General features: G+C 45.2%; 1 protein-coding gene across 1 annotated transcript in view; it reads right to left on the bottom strand.

The window, feature by feature from the left end:
* The window catches only part of chd3 (chromodomain helicase DNA binding protein 3), a 65,378-nt gene that overhangs the window by 29,476 nt on the left and 23,329 nt on the right, over nucleotides 1-12,573 (bottom strand). Inside the window, exons 4-7 of the mRNA XM_008122978.3 lie at nucleotides 12,410-12,531; nucleotides 2,582-2,859; nucleotides 1,470-1,600; nucleotides 587-722 (exon numbers count right to left, since the gene is read on the bottom strand). Coding sequence (XP_008121185.1) covers nucleotides 587-722; nucleotides 1,470-1,600; nucleotides 2,582-2,859; nucleotides 12,410-12,531 — 667 coding nt within the window. The remainder of the gene's footprint in view (nucleotides 1-586; nucleotides 723-1,469; nucleotides 1,601-2,581; nucleotides 2,860-12,409; nucleotides 12,532-12,573) is intronic.

The raw sequence follows: 12,573 nt of genomic DNA, 5'->3' as shown, positions 1-12,573 counted from the left end.
ATGCATACATCTCCACATACTGATGGAGACCTGGGAATGACCCATAAATTAACTAGCTCAAAAACAACATTTCTCCCACTTCTATGGAGTGAGATAGGCAGGCTTTACTTCTTCTAAACCGTTTTTAAAGGAGATCTAGAAAAATATTGCTCATTCATAAACCAAACGCAAAGGCAGCCCACTAGGGATAGATTTCTCAGCAGTCAGGAATATCTACTGGGTAAATAACAGACAAGTGTGAATTCTGAGCTGTTCAATTCTGGCAGTAGACATGCAAGGGTGTTGCTCAGGAATAATTCTGTAGAGAAAAGCACATTATGCACAAAACATGAAATTCCTATTCAGGAAATGCTGTTTTCTGTACAGAAAAACTTGTTTTTCTCAGCAGATTAATTCCTGTGTAACACATATGGGATCTTCAAAGGCAGAAAGAATACTGCAGAATAATATCTACTTCCTTTCAAGCAACAGAAAGAAAACTATGTAAATGGCTCATTCTCACATGTAACAATTAAATAGCAAATGAGATGCATCCCTAGGGTCCACTAGTGCCTGGGTGCCCACTCAATCCGCAGCCAATGCTCACCTTTCTTCTTCTTCCGCCCAGGCCTACCCCGCTTGGCTTTCTTGACCCTGCCTGAACTGTCTGAACGCACCGAGGAGCTGTGAACACTGGAGTTGTCGGGGTCCGATTCTTCTTCTGGCTCTCCCACCTCATCACCCTGAAACAAATGCTGCACATAACCGGAGCGGCCCTCCATTAGGAAAGGCCCAAACAGAGGCAGAAATGAGGGGGAACTGTTGGAGAAAAAAATGACTGTAGACAGGGATGGGGCTGAATCACTTAAAGGTTAGTATCTGTCCCCAAAAATATGCAGGAAAAGAAAAGGGGAGACAGCTTGCTATCCAGCCCGCTCAGATACGGGTCAGGAGTATTTGATTTGGAAGGAGTGAGGTGCTGAAAGTGTTATTTAATAAAGAAATGCAACTCTATGTTACAAGGAAAGAATAAGGGCAGGAAGAATGAAAATGGATATGATGGTATAAGAGAACAAGCATGCCCATGGCCACACCATGCAACCCTATCATATGTCACCATCATGGTTCGTAAGAAAAATCTCATAGCTACAGAAGTGGCAAGTCTTGAAAACAGCAAAGGCAAGCTGAACAGCATGTGCCAGTAATGCAATACCTGGTGTAATTTTCAAAGGGGGTACAGACTGTCAGAGGTCAAGTCTTTACCTGTCCCCCATGACTAATCAAAATTAAAAAAATGCAAAATAACCAAAGGGATGCAAATCAAACTCCTGTGTATGAGATAAATAGAAGTGGTTGTTTTAATACATTTTTTAAATAATTGCATTGTGTCCTTCCATCCTGCTTGCTTCTACAGCTATCAAGCTCTTCCTGACATCCAGCCCAGCAGCAACATTCACACACCACCACCATCGGCAAGGAATGGACCTTACTGAGCTGCTCTTCTTGCGCTTGCCGCCAATCATGCCCAGCTTGATCTTTAGTGGCGCCATCTTCTTGCCCTTCATCTTCCTTTTCACCTCTGGCACACGAGGGCTCTTGCTCCGCTTCTTGTGGCCTGGACCTTTGGTGGAAAAAAATTAAGGGACGTTTGCCATGCTTTGCCCCTCATTTGAAAGAAAAAATGTGGGCTTCTGTGAAACCACAAAGCCACAGTCAGATGGTGAAACTTGGCAAGAAATCCCCGGAGTCATGCAAGTTCTATCAAATACCAAGGACCCAAGTGTCCTGACTGCTATTCTCTTTTGCTCCAGCCCACAATAAGCCACTCTTAGAGAGAGTGTTGATTTCAAAAGAACTAAAAATTGCTACGTCTCTGTTCCATGGAAGAAAGGAATGTAGTATACTGGAGTATGGAAATCTGGGAGTCAAGATCTACCTTGGATGCAGAATTTCAGGGCTTTTTCCCATGAAACAATCCTGCATTCTAAGAAAAAGATAAAGGCCCAGCTCCAACCATACTAAACCCTGACTCCTAGCTTCAGTGGTAGCTAGTGGTTTCCATGGGGCAATAGATCCCATTACTGATTTTTGTTGAATTGCAAAAGAACTCTCCAAGGTGCTGAACCGAAAGACGTGCTGCCACTGGCTGACCTTGGCTTAACTTACCAAAGTCTCTACTTCAGGCATGGGCAAACTTGGGCCCTCCGGGTGTTTTGGACTTCAACTCCCAGCATTCCTAACAGCCTCAGGCCCTTTCCTTTTGCCCCTCAGCCGCTTAAGCGGCTGAGGGGCAAAAGGAAGGGGCCTGAGGCTGTTAGGAATGCTGGGAGTTGAAGTCCAAAACACCTGGAGGATCCAAATTGGCCCATGTCTGCTCTACTTCCTTCCAAAGGAAATGCAACTGCTAGGGTGAGTTTTTGTATGTGTACATGCATGCGTGCACACGCTCCCCCGATGGAGCAGCAGTTTTTTAACAATGGAGATGAACCTAGCTTCTACAGCAAAGAGAAACTGGATTACTCAAATCACAGCAGTTGTCTTCAACGTGCACTTGTAGCCCCACCACTTGCTTCAGAGAAGCTTGGTGATTCCTGGCACTCACCTTTACCTTCTTTGGTTTTGGCTTTGCGGATTGGAAGAGGCTGTGAAGGTGTTTGCAGCAGAGTTGAAGGTTGCAGTGGCTCAGGTGAAGCGGTGACAGCTGCCACTGCAGCCGACACTTGTTCAGCTACTGCAGCGGCAGCAGCGGCTGCAGCGGCAGCCACAGCTGCTGTTGACCCTTTGAAGGGGTTGTTGGCACTGAATTCCCGCCATTTGGCTCCCATGATGGTCATCATTTTGGACATTGGAATCTTGGGGTTCTTTTTGGCAATAAGAGGCCTATGGCAGGAGGGGAGAAAACAACTATTCAATATGTCTATTTGGTTCAATGTATAAATTGAACATCATCTCAAGGAAGTAGATGCCTTGATTAACCTGTTAGACTAACCCTGTTTCCTTCTCTAGTCCAAATCAAGAATTCTATTTTCATTTTTTTCATTTGTTACACACTAGAATTCACTCCCAGAGAGTTGAAGAATCAAAACTTCCTCCTTTGGCTAGCACCTTAACAAACTTAGGTTCTGGATGAGAACTCTACAATCGCTCATGCTAATTGGGAGATTCTGACAGCTGTAATCTACAAGAGTAAATTTTCTATGTCCTGAAAGCAACCATCCAAAGCGCAGGGAACACCAAGTATTAGGGGCAGTGATACAGAGCAATTGGGCCAAAAGAACAAGAGCTCAACAGTGGTATAAAAAACCAACAAGGAATCAGGTGGAGAGAATGACATAAGGTCTTATTTGTCTGTACACGATAGAAAGAGCATGGGAAATGAACAAGATGAACATGAAGTCTTAACACGGGAAGGCTGGAGCTGAAAACGGGAGCTCACTCCGTTCCCCGGATTCGAACCACCAACCTTTCAGTCTACAAATTCAGCAGCTCAATGGTTTAACCCTGGATTTGAAGTATCAGATCCAAAATAGCTGGTCCCCTTTTTCCTTCTTTTACCTTTTTTATATTGAAACTGCAAGGCTAATCAGATGGATGCTGGGGGAGTGTGTCCTCCTTTTACAAGAGTTTATGGTCCAATAAATTCATCACTAGCCAAACAATTTCACTGTATAAAAGGTGGAAGAAACAAAAAGGCCATCCATTGTTTTGGATCTGATGCTAACTAACAGAGAGTGGTTAGTGGGGAAGAAATGGTGTTATTTTGGGATGATACCATGTTTCCCCGAAAATAAGACAGTGTCTTACATTAATTTTGCTCCCAAAGATGTGCTAGGTCTTATTTTCAGGGGATGTCTTATTTTTCTATGAAGAAGATTTCACATTTATTGTTAAAAAATGAACATTTATTATATACTGTACAGTAGTTGTATCACAAACCAACATAACCAGACATTGTTATATAGAAGACATTAGAAGCCAAATGTAGATAGACATGTACTCTGAAAGTCAAAAAAGCTGTTTTTTAGGAAGCTTAAGGAATTACTGGGTGAAAAACCTTGTGGGCTCTTCCAACTCTGTTGTATTATCAAGTTCCCTCAGTTATCAATTAAAGTATTTGGAGCTCGCCTCGTAAGCCAGAGATGTAATGCAAATGATACAAAACATTTCTTTTCATTCTGAAAATGTATCAGAATGAAAATGAGATCAACATGAAAACAGCATGTGAGGCTGGAAGATCAGGCCAATGTGGAAGGAGGGCTGTTCTGCATAGACAACCAAAGCATTACACACAGATCACACCAGCTGCCCTCCCACAGGAAAAACCCTGCAGCCCAGCAAGGCAAGGATTACATTTCTTCCCTCCTCTCAGCTCTTATCAGTCTCAAGGGAAGACAAGGACTGCCAAAGTGGAACAGGCCAATGCGCTGTTTAATCCGACAGAGACCAATGCCGCTGCGCTCACTGGAACAAAGCGTGGTGTTCCAGTACAAGGCTTGAGGCCCAGCTCTCTGACCTCCCGCCTCTCCTCCCTCCCTCCTGCCCCCCTCAGCCAAGAACCCTGGAGCATAAGACATCCATCATTTGCAATAATCCTCACTGCAGAGGCTGTGTCTTCTTGATCTCACTGCCCCCAAACAGCTTCCGCACTTCATCTCCTGTCAACACAGAGCACCAGTAACCAGCGCACTGACATTTGACCCGATGGGGGTTTGAGTCTACAAGGACCTCTGGGACTTTGGCCGGCAGACATACATTCATAACCTTCGTGTCTCTGAGCAACAGCATAAATATGAATTCTTACAAATCTGACAGGAAAGCCAGGCACACAGCTCTACAGGGGTTCCTTTCAAGCAAACCGGGTCTCAAACCACAATCAAGTCCCAGCTGTTGTGTAAACCTCTACTCATATCTTTTGAGGACTCTAGAGCATTTTAAAGATGAAATACAGTAAGGAACTATAAGGACAATACTTTGGCAAATGAAACACAAGCCCTCTAAACAGGTCTATGTCAATAGGCCTCAATATTAGACAGAACTATTTTTAACTTCTACCTATAGACAAAGGTCTTCCAAGTCAGCTTTAAGACTTCTTCGGAAGAGATAAAGCATGTTATAAATAAATATAAAAATAATAAGTCACACTCAGAGCTCAACACACACTGAGATTTCACACATTTTGGTATCACAGCCAGAACAGTTAGAATTGTGCCCCACAGCCCCTCTGGGCTTCATGATGGCAGGACATAACATGGAATGTACCATGGCATAGCTTATACCCCAACTGTTCTTCTTGTAGCAAACTTTGAGATTTCCACTCGGGAATCACATCATGCTTGAGGATGATGAATGACACATCCATTTCCTTCAGACACATATAACTACTCCTCTAGAGCACAGCTGTTTCCTTCATCATTCTCTTCCAGATATCAGAAGTCTAACAACCCCTTGAGCCTAGATGTCATCAGGTTTCATCTTTGCTAGCAAAAAGATAAATGATTCCCATCCACCTCTGTTGAGGCACTTTTATATAGGCTTGCCTGCCCTTTTGTTTATGGCTTCCTAAGAGTTTGGAAACATTTTTTTTTGGACCTCAAGTCATAGCCAACAAGGCAGAGAGATGTGGTCCAAAACGGTCCATGTTCTTTCCGTTCATAAAGACAGTCCTAGTCTTTATAGCTATATAGCTATACTGGCATAACCTGGGGATCACAACCAGGCACAGTGAAGACATCTGCCCTTGTGCTTTGCTACCCTGCTGCTGAATATGCATGCCCAGTGTGAAACACATCTCACCACCTTAAAACATTGGATGTGGCTCTTAATGAGACATGCCACATTATCATAACATACCGTATTTTTCACTTTATAAGACGCACTTTTCCCCCCCCCCAAAATAGAGGGAAAAGGTCAGTGCGTCTTATAAACGTGAGAGGCGGGGTCAGGGTGAGCTGCGCGGGAGGCGGGGCCAGGGTTGGCCCCGCCTTCCACGCAGCTCAGCCTCGCCAGTCTGGCCTTTTCCAGGGGGCCAGACTGCAGCGGAGGTCCCTGCAGGCCGCGATCGCGGCCTGCAGGGACCTCCGCTGCAGTCTGCCCCCCTGGAAAAGGCCAGGGCGCGCTGGACGGGAGGCAAGGCCCCGTCTGGGCGGAGCCTCGCCTCCCGGCCTGCGCGCCCTGGCCCCGCCTCTCACACTGCGTGAGAGGCAGGGTCAGGGTGAGCTGCGTGGAAGGCGGGGCCAGGGTTGGAGGAAGAAACCGGCCCTACTTGTGCTTGACCAGTTTAGGGCACATATCAGTGAACCTATAAAAAACAAGTTCAAAGATGTGAAGACTCATCTAGCGGTGATTCCTGGAGGTCTTACCAGCCAGCTGCAGCCTCTGGATGTGTCGATCAACAAGCCATTCAAGGTTTTTATGCGAGAGGAGTGGAATAAATGGATGGCTGCGAGAAACACACGATCTGAGTGGAAGAATGAAAAGACCCACTATCGCCCAGGTCTGCGAGTGGGTGAAGTCTTCATGGCAGTCAGTGAAGGATGAAACGGTTATAAAATCCTTCAAAAAATGTGGCATCAGTAATGCGTTGGATGGTTCTGAGGATAATGTCCTGTATGAAGACTCCAGTGACAGTGATAGCACTGTTAGTGAGCCACAGAGCTTGAGTTCGGACAGTAGTGGGGATTTTTTGGGGTTTCTAGATGACTAGGGGTGTATTGTTCTAAAGTTTTGTTACAATTAATTACAGTAATAATGTTTCCTAATGCTGCTGTTGACTGTTTGGTAATGTACATGTTATTTTATTAAAATGTTCTAGGTCATCTTTTAGTTCAAATTATTTTTCCCCATTTTCCTCCTCTGAAAACCAGGTGCGTCTTTTCATCAGGTGTGTCTTATAAACGAAAAATACGGTATCTACATCCTATGCTGCTGAAGAAATTATACTGTTTAGCCAGCATTGCACGGCCTGACATTTGTCGGGAAGTAGCAGTCAATAATAAAAGGACCAAGGCAGTGACATCTCCGGCCCATCCTCTGTTCGGTTATCAGCCAGCATGTCAACGCCTTAAATTAAGAAATAGCTTTCTAAAATCTACAGATATACTTGCAGGAACACCTCAGCAAGCAAAAGTCCAAAAGTGGCAGGCTAAAACCCGGAACCTCAATCCATGGCTGATACTGGATGAGAGACTCCCTCCTGGGCACACAGAAGGGTGGGCGACTTGGAAGGCGCTGAACAGACTGCACTTTGGCACCATGAGGTGCAGAGCCAATCTTCAGAAATGGGACCACAAAGTGGAGTCCACGACATGACAGTGTGGAGAACAGAAAACCACATACCACTTACTACAATGCAGCCTGAGCCCTGCCACATGCACAATGGAGGACCGTCTTTCGGCAACACCAGAGACACTCCAAGTGGCCAGCTTCTGGTCAAAGGAAATCTAGTATAATGCCAAGTTTTTAACTTTATTTAAGTTTTTAAATACATACATACATACACACACACACACACACACATACATACACACTCTCAATTCGTTTCTGACACATGGACTACAGTTCCCAGAATTCTTCATCATTGGCAATGATAACTAGAAATGATGGGGACTGCCGGGAAATAACATATTAAAGATTAGAGGAGAAAGAGTTGTGTGGAAAGGGAGTGCGCACTTTCCTAATCTCCCAAACCTTGATTTGGGGAATCGTCTGAGCTGAACCAATCAGAAATCAGGTGTGCAGATTTATACTATGATCTCATCTCGACTGCTGGATTCAGCTTCTCAATTATTGATGGTCCCCATGACCCACAATGCATTGCAAACTATTAAGGGATGTTATTAAAGAAATATGAGCTTTTACTTTAAAAGGGAGGGGAGGATGTTAAGCTCTTGCACTCAAGAGCAGCGGGGAGGGGCAGAGCAGGTCTGCATTTATTTCATTTCCAAATGCTTTCCAGAAATAGGCGGGGCTCCAAGACAAAGGCAGGCAGGCCTGAACAAAACAAAGCAGCAGCAGCAGCAGGTCTGCCATGCCTCCTTGCGTGTGGAGGGAGGCCAAAAAAGGGATGGGGAGCAGGAAAAGGAGAGGCAGAGGCAAGGATGGCAACAAGATAAAGGAAATCCGGGCCCATGTAGCTTACTATTTCAGATGGCAAAACCATATGGGAGCAATTGAGCATCTAGAGGAAAAGATAGTGGGGGTAATATTAAAAGCAGATTAAGAGGAATGGAGAAAGAGAAGGGGGCTGTGTGGGGGGAGTAAAACAGATGGATAGCAGATTCATTACACCGAATCTCCTCCTACAAAGAAAGTGGATCCTTTAGCAAGAAAACCACCGGAGAATTTGAGCCCAGTATCAATCACGGAAGATTGTCCATGTTTTCCAGCTCTTCACGCCATTTGGAATGCATGAGCTGAATTAAACTTTCTCTTTGGTTCCTTTAAGGCAGGCATGGGCAAACTTTGTCCCTCCAGGTGTTTTGGACTTCAACTCCCACAATTCCTGGCCTCAGGCCCCTTCCTTTTCCCCCTCAGCCGCTTAAGCGGCTGAGGGGGGAAAGGAAGGGGCCTGAGGCCAGGAATTGTGGGAGTTGAAGTCCAAAACACCTGGAGGGACAAAGTTTACCCATGCCTGCTTTAAACACACTCTTTCATTTTGACTCATAGCTAGTTCTGTTTATCTCCCAGCTTTTGTTTCAGTCTCAAACTCACTCTCTCCATCCCCACCATGTGATGTTTGCTGCTATATTCTGTTCCCGTGCCCTTCTGTTCCCGTGCCTGAAACCAGCTGAACTCTGCAGATTTGCTGCACTGAAACCATGTAGAACCATTGGGTTGCTGTGAGCCTTCTGGACTGTGTGGCCATGTTCCAGAAGCATGCTCTCCTGATGTTTTGCCCACATCCGAGGCAGGCACCCTTAGAGATTGTGAGGTCTGTTGGAAAACTATGCAAGTAGAATTATAGAATCATAGAATATTAGAGTTGGAAGAGACCTCATGGGCCATCCAGTCCAACCCCCTGCCAAGAAGCAGGAAATCGCATTCAAAGCACCCCCGACAGATGGCCATCCAGCCTCTGCTTAAAAGCCTCCAAAGAAGGAGCCTCCACCACAGTCCGGGGGAGAGAGTTCCACTGCCGAACAGCTCTCACAGTCAGGAAGTTCTTCCTGATGTTCAGGTGGAATCTCCTTTCCTGTAATTTGAAGCCATTGTTCCGTGTCCTAGTCTGCAGGGCAGCAGAAAACAAGCTTGCTCCCTCCTCCCTATGACTTCCCCTCACATATTTGTACATGGCTATCAAGTGGGGTTTATATATCTGTGGAAGGTCCAGGGTGGGAGAAAGAATTATTGTCTGCTTCACAAGTGTGAATGGTGCAATTAGTCAGTTAGATAAGCACTGAATGGATAAGGAAAGGTGCTCTTACCATACATCAAGGGAACCACTGACCGCATAGAGAAGCTGATGAAGAAACACAACCTACAACCTATCTACAGACCCACCAAGAAAATCCAACCAATGCTACGTTCAGCAAAGGACAAGAGGGATCCTCTCACCTCTGCAGGAATCTACAGTATACCCTGCAGCTGTGGACAAGTTTGCAGAAGGAATGCAGCAGAATTTGCACAGACACAAATCAAGGAATATGAAAGGCATTGCAGACTAATTCAACCAGAGAAGTCAGCCATAGCAGAGCACTTGATGAACTAACCTGGATACAGCATATTATTTGAGAACATAGAAATGCTGGACCACTCTAACAACCACCATGTCAGACTATAGAGAATTATTTATTTTATTTATTTACAACATTTGTACCCCATCCTTCTCACCCGAGAGGACTCAGGGCGACTCACAACACTGGCAAAATCAATGCCCAAAACAATTATACATCAAAACAATAGATACAAATCAATGGATAAAACTATTAAAATACATTATAAAGCTTAAAAACATGTATACAATTTGATCCATTTATCCAGAACCTCATTGAAAGCCATTGAAATCCACAAGCATGTGAACAATTTCAACAGAAAGGAGGAAATCATGAAAATGAACAAGATGTGGCTACCAGTATTTAAAAAAACTCTAAAATCAGGACAGCTAATAAAGAACACCACTCTGAAAACAGAGGAATTCCAAATATGAAACAATCAGGGCCAGCTAACACCTCCCAACAAAGGATTCCCCCAGGCAGGAAGAAGCCAGACTTTGAAGCTGCAATGCTAATCAAGGTGGCCAACTGCACCATTCATACTTGCCTCAAGCAAATAAGAGTTCTTTCTCCTACCCTGGACCTTCCGCAGATACATAAACCCCACTTGCCTAGTTTCCAACAGGATGGCTGCCATAGATGTGGGCGAAACGACAGGAGAGAATGCTTCTAGAACACGGCCATACAGCCCGAAAACTCAGAGCAACCCAGTGATTCCGGCCATGAAAGCCTTCGACAACACACGTGGAACCAGTTATAGCCCAACATAACCCACGACAGCAATGCTGCTGAGCACTGGGATCTCCAATTAGGGGTTGAAATGAAGAAACACAACCAGCCAGAAATGCACAGCCGGGGACCTTCGAGCCCTCGCGGAGCTGTGAGGAACTGGTTCCAGGGGGTCTTTCCCAGCAGAGCTTTCATTATGTTGGTCCTGAGGGAGATCTTGGCTGATCCTATCCGCAACAGCAGACAGGCAGCAAAGAAAGCAAGCTGCCTCAGGTACTGGCAAGTGCCAAACCATTTAGAGCTAATTAGAGTCAGGCTGTGAGCTTTCCTTCCCTAAAGCCCCCCTGGCAAGCCTGTCCCTTGAGCACCTGGCACAAAGTGCAGCTCTGATTAAAACCGGCAGGGTCCAGGTGGCCTCCAGATCCCATGAGTGTCGGGACCGGATTTCTGCCATTGGTCACAGGGAGCTCTTGGCGGCGGAGTGCGCCTCTGCCCGCCAAGCCAAAGCGGGGAAACACTGCGGGGCTTGCCAAGGCCACTGGCTGCTTCCTTGTAGCTGACATGAGCTCAGTCTCGCCTGGATCGAGTCACAGGCTCACAGCCAGAGAAGCCCACAGGTCTGTGGATGCAGACGCCGGGCTGTTTGGTGTTCAGGCTTGCGTTTAACTAGGCTGCAAGCTTTGGATGAGACACCACAAGTCAGCATACAGCTCCTTCCTTACAGGCACAGGTTTCCTGCCTCTCCACAACCCCGCCACTATCTCTTTTATTTCCACCATTCACTTACACAGGCCATACTAGCACAAACTACGCTAATAAACCATTCATGCTCTTCTACAATTTTTAAGACCAAGAATAAAAATAGAGCAGGAGACCTGTGCTTCCCGAATATTTGTTCATAATCAAGTAGGGCTATCGCCAAATACACAGAATTGTTTCCCATGAATTCATTAAGCACAATTCTGCTTTTAAAAAACAAAAGGAAGGGTGCAAATGTGTTCCTGTTCACAGAAAGTACACATATGGGGTCCATCTGTTGAGCATAACAATGATTGGGTTGCTTTGAGTTTTCCGAGCTGTATGGCCATGTTTCAGAAGCATGCTCTCCTGACGTTTCGCCCACACATATGGCAGGCATCCTCAGAGGTTGTGAGGTCTGTTGGAAACTGGAAAGTGGAATTTTTATATCTGTGGAGAAAGAACTCTTGTCTGTTGGAGGCAAGTGTGAATGTTGCAATTAATCACCTTGATTAGCATTGAACAGCCTTGCAGTTTCAAAGCCAGACTACTTCCCACCTGGGGGAATACTTTGTTAGGAGGTGGTAGCTGGCCCAGATTGTTTCATGTCTGGAATTTCCCTGTCTTCAGAGTGTTGTTCTTTATTTACTATTCGGATTTTAGAGGTTTTTTTAAATAATGGTTGCCAGATTTTGTTCATTTTCATGGTTTCCTCCTTTCTGTTGACATTGTCCACATGCTTGTGGATTTCAATGCCTTCTCTGTGTAGTCTGACATAGTGGTTGTTAGAGTGGTCCAGCATTTCTGTGTTCTCAAATAATATGCTGTGTCCAGGTCTTTCAAAGATATATAAACCCCACTTGCCTAGTTTCCAACAGACCTCACAACCTCTGAGGATGCCTGCCATAGATGTGAGCAAAACGCCAGGAGAGAATGCTTCTGGAACATGGCCATACAGCCTGGAAAACGCACAGCAACCCAGTGATTCCGGCCATGAAAGCCTTCGACAACACATAACAATGATTGCATTTGTAGAACATTGTTGTTTCTGGCCTTGAGCAAGCTTTTTTTTACCCAGAAAAGAGACCTAAACCTATAGAAAAACACACAAATAAAGTATCCTTATCAGTATTAAGCACTGCTCACTAAGTCCACCTTATAGCTCCAAACACTGGGGTGCTTTTAAAAAGAGAACAGGTGGATTTTGAAATGTACTTTCTCCCGTTCTACCAATTCCTCGCCATAGTACTCACCTCATAAACTGGCTGAAAGCTTTGTAATTTGTCAGGGTGTGATAGTCCTCTTCAGTGAAGACATGATCGACATCCTCCAGTCCCCAGGTCATGAGCAGCTGAGCAGAGGATTTCTGTTCCACCTTTAAAGGAACAAAGAATGGTCAGAATGTCTGAGCTTTGGA

The sequence above is a fragment of the Anolis carolinensis genome, chromosome 6 (genome assembly GCF_035594765.1).
Source record: "Anolis carolinensis isolate JA03-04 chromosome 6, rAnoCar3.1.pri, whole genome shotgun sequence".
Classification (NCBI taxonomy): domain Eukaryota; kingdom Metazoa; phylum Chordata; class Lepidosauria; order Squamata; family Dactyloidae; genus Anolis; species Anolis carolinensis.
The sequence above is the reverse complement of the archived record's forward strand: the minus strand, read 5'-3'. Positions and strand labels throughout refer to the sequence as shown.